The sequence below is a fragment of the Colossoma macropomum genome, unplaced genomic scaffold (assembly GCF_904425465.1).
Source record: "Colossoma macropomum unplaced genomic scaffold, Colossoma_macropomum, whole genome shotgun sequence".
NCBI classification, from domain to species: Eukaryota; Metazoa; Chordata; class Actinopteri; order Characiformes; family Serrasalmidae; genus Colossoma; species Colossoma macropomum.
Genome location: NW_023494790.1, coordinates 575,221 through 585,000, shown reverse-complemented (window position 1 = coordinate 585,000; position 9,780 = coordinate 575,221). Strand labels below are relative to the sequence as shown.

The 9,780-nt window shown below is 39.9% G+C and overlaps 1 protein-coding gene across 1 annotated transcript in view; it reads right to left on the bottom strand.

The window, feature by feature from the left end:
• The window catches only part of si:zfos-911d5.4, a 53,554-nt gene extending 50,828 nt beyond the window's left edge, over window positions 1-2,726 (bottom strand). The window contains exons 1-2 of the mRNA XM_036571858.1: window positions 2,702-2,726; window positions 2,226-2,440 (exon numbers count right to left, since the gene is read on the bottom strand). Coding sequence (XP_036427751.1) covers window positions 2,226-2,413 — 188 coding nt within the window. The 5' untranslated portion in view covers window positions 2,414-2,440; window positions 2,702-2,726. The remainder of the gene's footprint in view (window positions 1-2,225; window positions 2,441-2,701) is intronic.
• Between the last annotated feature and the right edge of the window lie 7,054 nt (window positions 2,727-9,780).

Below are 9,780 nucleotides of genomic sequence, written 5' to 3'. Positions count from 1 at the left end.
AGATAGATAGATAGATAGATAGATAGATAGATAGGCACACAGATGGACAGATAGATAGATAGACAGATAGATAGATAGATAGATAAATAGATAGATAGATAGACACACAGATGGACAGATAGACAGACAGATAGATAGATAGATAGATAGATAGATAGATAGATAGATAGATAGATAGAGATGAAATACAGACAGACAGACAGGCAGCAGATAGACAGAAATAGAGACAGACAGACAGATGGATGACAGACAGATAGATAGATAGATAGATAGATAGATAGATAGATAGATAGATAGATAGATAGATAGATAGATAGATAGATAGACACACAGATGGACAGATAGATAGATAGATAGATAGATAGACAGATAGACAGATAGATAGATAGATAGATAGATAGAGATGGAAATACAGACAGACAGACAGACAGGCAGATAGACAGAAATAGAGACAGAAATAGAGACAGACAGACAGATGGACAGACAGATAGATAGATAGATAGATAGATAGATAGATAGATAGATAGATAGATAGATAGATAGATAGACACACAGATGGACAGATAGATAGATAGATAGATAGATAGATAGACAGATAGACACAGATAGACAGACAGACAGATAGACAGACAGAGAGATAGGCAGATAGACACAGATAGACAGACAGATAGATAGATAGATAGATAGATAGATAGATAGATAGATAGATAGATAGACACACAGATGGACAGATAGACAGACAGATAGATAGATAGATAGATAGATAGATAGATAGATAGATAGATAGATAGATAGACAGACAGACAGCAGGCAGATAGACAGATAGAGACAGAAATAGAGACAGACAGACAGATGATGACAGACAGACAGATAGATAGATAGATAGATAGATAGATAGACACACAGATGGACAGATAGATAGATAGATAGATAGATAGATAGATAGATAGACACAGATAGACAGACAGACAGACAGACAGACAGATAGATAGGCAGATAGACACAGATAGACAGACAGATAGATAGCAGATAGACACAGATAGATAGATAGATAGATAGATAGATAGATAGATAGATAGATAGATAGATAGATAGATAGGCACACAGATGGACAGATAGATAGAAAGACAGATAGATAGATAGATAGATAGACACACAGATGGACAGATAGACAGACAGATAGATAGATAGATAGATAGATAGATAGATAGATAGATAGATAGATAGATAGAGATGGAGATACAGACAGACAGACAGGCAGGCAGATAGACAGAAATAGAGACAGACAGACAGATAGATAGATAGATAGATAGATAGATAGATAGATAGATAGATAGATAGACACACAGATGGACAGATAGATAGATAAATAGATAGATAGATAGACAGATAGACAGATAGACAGATAGATAGATAGATAGATAGAGATGGAAATACAGACAGACAGACAGGCAGCAGATAGACAGAAATAGAGACAGAAATAGAGACAGACAGACAGATGGATGGACAGACAGATAGATAGATAGATAGATAGACAGATAGACAGATAGATAGATAAATAGATAGATAGATAGACAGATAGACAGATAGATAGATAGATAGATAGATAGATAGATAGATAGATAGATAGAGATGGAATACAGACAGACAGACAGCAGGCAGATAGACAGAAATAGAGACAGAAATAGAGACAGACAGACAGATGGATGGACAGATAGATAGATAGATAGATAGATAGATAGACACAGATAGACAGAGAGACAGATAGACAGACAGAGAGATAGATAGATAGGCACACAGATGGACAGATAGATAGATAGATAGATAGATAGATAGATAGATAGATAGATAGATAGATAGATAGATAGACAGATAGACAGACAGACAGACAGATAGATAGATAGATAGATAGATAGATAGATAGATAGACAGATAGACAGACAGACAGACAGACAGATAGATAGATAGATAGATAGATAGATAGATAGATAGATAGATACACATTTTGTACACATAAGCAACACACCTGTTTTTATTCCTACTACACATAAACACATCAGTGGAAACAAACATGCACATCCTAAACGTTTATATTTAGTCGTATGAATAACAGAACAGAACAGCCCGTCTTCCTCCGTCTTACAGGCCAAAACACTCAGTGAGCGCCTTAAATTCACACAGTCCAAATACTAAATTAACGTGTCGATGATGATGGGGTCACTGACCGGACATGCTTGATCAGTTCTGGTAAGCTGGGAATTTTCTCCTGTCTGTTTTGTGCTCCACTGCTTGGAAGGCCTGAACTGCCAGAGCCAGCAGAACCTCCAGGGTCGGTGTTGTTTTTGGAGCTGCTGGAGTCTCCAGGCCCTGAGGAGAGATAAATGTGGCCCAACCTGCTCCCAAACTGGAACATTCTTCTGCTGTGGCGCGCCTGGAACTGCTAAACAAGATGCAAACAACTGAAGTGACATTATAAAAACCTCACAGCTCAGTAAGAATACAGATTCAGCTGAAACCAACACCGAGATCTCTGCCGTACAGGCTGTACACACAGCTGAGAACCATCATAAAGGACAGTCATGATCCTTTCAACCTGAAACTTCACAAATTCAGTTCAAATTCCTGGATATTTTTACATTTTCTTTGTTACAGAGATGAATCCCCTGAATTCAGCCCCAACAAACAAGACGAAGAAGCCTACCAGGCGTAGCTTCAGGTTTACTGACATAAAGGAATAAAAGCTCTTACGTGAGGAGGGTCGGTGGTCTTGTTTGTCAGCAGGTCAGCCTTGAGCCGCTACTGAACCAGAGAACATGAGAGAGAACATGCTTTCTAAGAAGTGAACAACATGTGAGTAATGAAACCGGATCCGTCCAGCGGGACCCAGAAGATGTAAACAACAAGCCACGTGGAGCCTCCCCCTTTCTCCCCCCGCGAGACAAAGCGTGATTTCCCAACTGCTGGAACCAATCGGTTCTTTTGAGTCGGTTCGTTTGAATCGGTTCTTTCCATTAAACCGAACGAACCGATTCACTAAATTCCCTTTAACAGACTTTTAACAGAATCAAAAAAATAATAATCTTCCATAAATTAATCTAAAAAAATAACACGTGTAAGCGGTTAACTGAGGCCAGAAGAGCTTGGCTACAAACTTCCATTTGTGTTTGAAAGTTTCTCAACAAGCTGTAGCATTTATAAAAACGTACTGTTTACAATTTAATGATTATTTCAGGATTATTTGAGGTTAAATGTATGTATATACGCGCGTGTGTGTGTGTGTGTGTGTGTGTGTGTGTGTATGCGTGTGTGTGTGTGTGTGTGAGAGAGAGAGAGCACATTAAAGGATCATAGTTCAAAAAATAAATATTTGAAATCATTATTTAAAAATCAAATCACACATTCAGACCTCAGATATTTATAAGTATTATGTTGTGATCTATTTAAACTTAAGGCACTAATAGATTAATATATATTAAATGTGTCCCAAACTCCAAATAAATACACTTGTAAAAATAATACTTAGATTATTTTTTAAGTGAAGTTGAAAGATTTAAATTTATCTTGAGTTTCATGTCACAATCAAAACACACAGAGGAACCTATTTTAGCCCCGCCCCTGCACGTTAAAGGAGGAGGTGACTGCATCCCTGTGCGCAGGTAGATCCCGGTGTTTTGAAGTGAATCATGGTGGAACAGTAACGCTGCGTGCACACCGGCAACGACGCGGTGCGACAAAGTGGCCGGAGGTCGTTCATTTTCAATTATAGCTGCGATTTCCGGCGACAGGAGGCGGCGCGAACGTTGGCGACGCTAAGTGGGCGGAGTCAGCGACAGACAATGTTGAGCGGAGTCAGAGAACCTGCAGAGAGGAAAATTATGTTTCTGCAATGCCTTCCGGTTTTCTCAAACACTAGAGGGCGCTCCCGAGTGAGTCCAAAATGAATGGGTTGATATGGAGCAGGAAACATACAGGTGAGTTTTCTTTGTTTTTAGCGAAATACATCCTTCTACAGTCTAAAGAGTCCATCACACACAAAGACTCACAGCAGGAGCGTTGACCCCCACATCATCACCTTAGAGATCACCCAGCATTCCAAGGTACAAACTGAACTGTTACAAATCCAGAAATTAATAGTGAAATATAGTTATAAAAATGCAAAGAATATCACCAAACGCACACACACACACACACACACACACACACACACACACACACACTATGTACATTGTCATCCGTCACATCTGGATTTGCTTCCCAGCCTATTCACACCAAGAAGATCTTACATATCCTTTGATAGTCTTTGATTTGATGCTAAATGTACCGATTAATCTCAACCACTTAACTGAGGGATATTTTGTTCTGTCACATTAAATAAAATGTAGCATAGATTGTGTGGGTAGTTCTGTCACCTTACAGCACAAAAAGGCCCGGGTTCCATTCCCCGGCCGGGTGACCAGGGTTCTTTCTGTGTGGTGTTTGCATGTTCTCCCAGTGTCTGGGTGTCTCTTCCCACAGTCCAAAGACATAGTCTGGCCATTTGGAGATGCTGAATTGCCCCTAGGTGTGATCATATGTCCAGGATGTTTCCTGCCTTCTGCCCAGTGAGCACTCGGATAGGCTCCGGCAACCCCCAAGACCCAGGAGGATAAGTGGCCTATGAGTGAGTGAGGATTGCATCATTACTTGCTTATAACTGTTTTTTAAATATTTTCATTGTCATAACAAGTTCATGGTTGCACAACAGAACAAACATCATTCAATCACTCTTTTAACAAACCTGACTAAAATAAATCAAAAGAAAATTCTGCTTATTTGATGTCATTATTCTTCTGTGACTCTGACTATATGAGAGGAAGAAACTGATAATACTTCATTAAATTTCGAAAAATTGAGGCATAAGATAACACAAAAAGACAGCGCATGGGGTCTTTAAATAAATAAACAATAAAGGTCAAAAATCATTCAGTTGTCACTTAGTTATGTTATGTAACAGCGTGGTTTAAATATTAGAAAAAGAAACTAATTTTAAGACATCTTGCCTTTGGAAAAGCAGACATTTCTGTAGAATGCCCCATAAATTTACATGTATGAGTGTGCACATATTTCAGGGTATAATCACATGATTTAGCTCCACATCCCAGTCATTGTAGATGCATAAAGCCCTCCACCTCCCCAATTCATTCCTGGGTTTGCCATGAGGCTCAGGCATCGAAATAACCAAGCCTAAACACCAGAGGACACACCATACTAACAGAGCAGTCCGTCTTCAGTCAAATCTCCTCTAATACAACAGCCATACGGAGCTCACACCTGAGTCTAAACCCTGCAGCCAGCGGCGAACTCACCGCCTCTTCAAAGGTGCTCAATCAATTCCACTCACTGCTTTATGATAGATGGGCCTAGTAGAGATGGCAGACCCACTTCTGTTTACTTTAGCACTTCCTTAAAGGCCCTGCATCCTAAATAATTCATGTGTACACTGGCTAATGCTAGATTACCTCCTTGGCCCTATTTATGCTGCACTAGTTGCCTACGGGGTGTGTAATATGTTAATGTTAGCAAGGCCTGAAGGATTCATCTGTTTTCAGACATGCCACCGTTCTCTCAGCCTGTGTTTCATTAGCGTGAGTCAGACGTGGTGATTTAGCAAGCGAGCCCCACAATTTATGAGGCTGGCTGGCTCTCATGGCCTGTGAGTACTTGGACGGGACTGTTTTAGTTTCATGGTGCGGACGGTGGTGGACTAAATCGAGCAGGCTGCTGCAAGGTAGATGGCTTAGGGGTAAGAAAAGGTCAGCTAGTGACGGGCAGTCATATGAACAAATGCATGAGACAGATTAGCACCGTGACCTTCACTCACTCCTTCTCCCAACCCCGACATCTGACATTTGCATTTTTAGCTGGGTTGGAGGTGAAATATGATATTACTGGATGATTATTTTTCCTCACTGCTGACATAATCAAAGCTCAGAAGATGTTTTAGAGTCATTACACTTTAAAGGGACATTCCAGCCTAAAACTAACATGTAATATGTTATTTATCATGTTATGCAATATTCTGTAGTGCAGCATTGAATCCCTCTGCCTCATTGATTTGACAGAATTTGCAGTTTTGGCCCTCAGCATTCTCACTACAATACCCAGCATGCATTACGCAAATAAGCTTACCTGTCAAAAAGTGAGTCATCTGTGACTGAAACGTACCTAACAGTGTGTAATATCTCCACAAGCGTGAATAACAGCTGTGATTGATTTGAGACGGAGTGGACAAGTTTCTGGATGTAGGCGACATCAATGCTCAGCCATTCTTACATCAAAGAACTGCTCAGCTCGGCCAGATTTCGTGGAGCCTTCACTGGAGTCTTACTCAATGTTCCAGGTCATCCCACAGACTTTCTAGAGGCCGGTCCAGATGTGTGAAGCTCCTGAATGTTCATCATGCCAATCAGTCACATCTGCAGCCCTGTGAATGCAAGAATTGTCATTTTGGAATACAGGGATATGAATGTTATGTTCCTCAGTAAGATGATGAGCAAAAGGCAGCAGCTCAGTGTCGGCACTGAGAGTCAAATTTACTGTCACCCCAACTAAACAACCCGATTCAGCGTAATTAAACCCCCAGAACATCACAGAGCTCCTCTATCTTGAACCACATCTGCACACAGTCCTCACTGAGGCTTCCTGAGGTCTGTGATGAACACGACGCTCAGCATCGTTCACACACAGGCAGAAACCAGACTCATCTGACCAGATAACACGTTTCCAGTCATGAACAGTCCAGTGTTTGTGCCCCCTGTAACTGGGCGACTCTGTGAGCAGAAGTAAGAAAAGGCCACTTGTGTGCCACTTTGATCCAGATGTTCATGGTATGCGGTTCCCTGTGGAGGTTCTTTCAGAAAGTGGTTGTGAAGAACCTGCCTTGACTTCTAGAAGTGATTCTTGTCTGGAAGCGAAGCCGTGAAACATGTCGGCGGTCCCTGTCCATCAGTTTCGTCTTTCAGCCTCAATTCTGATGAGAATTTCCTGTAGGCTGGGATTTTTGCCACTGCTGGTCGACCTGTATGACTGTACGGTTCAATACACCTGCAGATTCTACTTCCTCCACACTGTGGCCTTTAAAAAAAACACCCAAATGCATCACTCCTTTTAGCCAATCATTAACCAGTGTCCCAATTCAGGGGCTGGATCCTTTCGAAGGCTACTTAGACTGTTTGGGTCACAGCACTGCTGTTCCCGCCCTCACCACTGCATCACGAAACGCCGCTCCTGTCAAATTATTTTAAAGTTCTTTAAAGACGGAGCCAGAAACTTTGATTTTAGTTGTTCATTTTTTTCATTTATTAGAGCTGGAGATGCTTCACCCACAACTGATGAGATTGTTTGTTTTGTTTTGCTTTTTTTTTTAACATTTGTATCGTTAGCCATTCACCTCAGTTTAACTCCAATACTTATATTTAAAGTGTCTCCTCAGCCGCCGTTCGCTCCTCTGCTGATGCCGCCATGTTCTCGAATCCTCGCCGTCACACAGTGAACCTCAGGATATGTTGGCTGGCGAAGGATCCACCCGTTGGATCCTTCGTTGCCATGGAAAAGAAGAACACATTTCTCGGCCGTGTATGAAGGAGGCTTCGAAATGGGACAGTCTAGTTGCACCGCTGTGATGCAGTTGGCCTTCAAGTGCAGCCTCTGAAGGACGCAGCCCCTGAAATGGGACACAGCCCCTGAAATGGGACACAGCTAACATCTGCTTTGCAACCCATTTTCCACACATCGACTGAGACATTAACTGTACTGTACCACCTTTTCTCAATCTATGAATCCTGTCGCACACCTCGCAGGTATTTATAGCCCGATCATCCTTGTGCAGCGCCATCTGCAGGAGCCTGAAGTTACTACTACCTTAAACATGCAAGGCGACTAATTTTTTGTCTGGGGAGCTTACATCATACAGCCAATCGGAAATCACCACATGGTAATAAAAAATATCCACTCGACTTTTGAAGTAGAGGCTTATAAATACTGATGTGATATTCGGCTTTCTAGCTCTAGAAAGATATCAGGAAAAAACAAAACAATTTCAAACAGTCTGTCCCTGAAAATCCACCACAAACTGCTTTCTGGTTTTCAAATGTTCCTCTCACCTTCAAGATGCATCATCTGAAGGAGATTTTCTAGTATTTAAACCAGAAAATCTCACTCTCGAGCTACTGTGGCACAGCTGTACGAGGTGAGCAGGCATGTTTAGATGACTACATTCTTCATTTTGACAACAGTGCCCCTTTGAATAATAATATATGATGAATCATAATTAATATGACCTGGAGCAGAAACTAACAATAATAGCATTGTTAAAACCGCGGATCAGATCCCAGTAAATGTCTTTATCGGAGCTGTTTCAGGGCACATGCTAAAGAAGGCCAAGTCCATTTGTTTATCATCCCTCTTCTGGCTCTTTATACAGACTTCCAAAGATACAGATCTGTAATCTGTAACAGCTTTAAAAACCTTTTTCTTTAAACCCCAGTGCAGTTTTCTGCTTCTTGAATGGATTTGTGCTCTTTTTTGTGACTTAGCCTTTAGATCTTTTTTTATCCTAGCTTTTTTAGAGGTCTCATGTTTTTATGTTATTTCATACTGCATGATGTGTGTAACACAGTGGCAAAACAACTTGCTCTGTTATCACAATAATGTGCCAATGTGACAATATTTTATTGTAATTTGGATAAATTATGTCACTATAAGCTTTTCTGGGTATATTATGTCATCATCACTCAGTACTTCTAGAACACTGTTCATTCTTAAATACTTTATTTGTGCAAACACTGCAGTAAAAACAATAAGGATACATAGATATTAGAAATATTGTTCAAATCTAAACATCTGTTTTATGCTGAGCAAAAAGCAATTTTTTGCTGATACTGATATCATACTAAAAAAACCCTTTTTTAAATGTACACTCTTTAAAAAGATGGTTCTTTAGGCGTTCTTTAGTGATGAAAATGGTTCTATATAGATCCATGAACACTCAAAGAACCTTTTGCATGATTAAAGGGCTCTTTGCATAGTGAAATGGTTCTTCAGATTGACAGAGAATGTGCTATAGACGGTTGTACATAGAACCATTTTTTGAAATGGGTTCTATATAGCACCAAAAAGGGTTACGATGTCAAGCTTGCTTCAGTAGAAGAACGCTTTAATCGCAAGAACGCAAAGAATGCTTTAATCCTGCAGAACGTTCTGTAAGTGTAGATAGAACACTTATATACTGAGCTTATACACTTATACTTCTGTAAGTGCATAAGCTCGAACCATTTTCTTTATTAAAGAACCCTTGAAGAACCATCTTTTTAAAGTGTGCTCTACCATTTTGCTGCCGTATTCTGTCTGTTTCAGCTTGTTCTCCTTCAAAAAATGTAAGTTTCATGACAGATATTCTGAAATGTATAATGATGTTATTATACTGCTCTAAAATGCAGGGGTGTGGCTAAAACGAGGCTCCGCCTACAGAATAAAAGTCTGAGTTTCGGTATTGACATGAAAACGTAGGACAGCATTTTTTTAGTAAAGTTTATTTATTTAAAAATAAAACTCATGATAAATCTAAATCTTTGTGATTCAATTTAAAGGAATTTAAAAAGATCTTTTAAAAAACAACATATATATATAGTTTTGTTTTTTGTTTTTTTTTCACAAGTGTAAATTTAGAGGTTACAGCTTGGAGCAGACACCCCACAGAAAGTACTCTATTGTCTGTTAATGATGCTTTTGCATATATTTAGT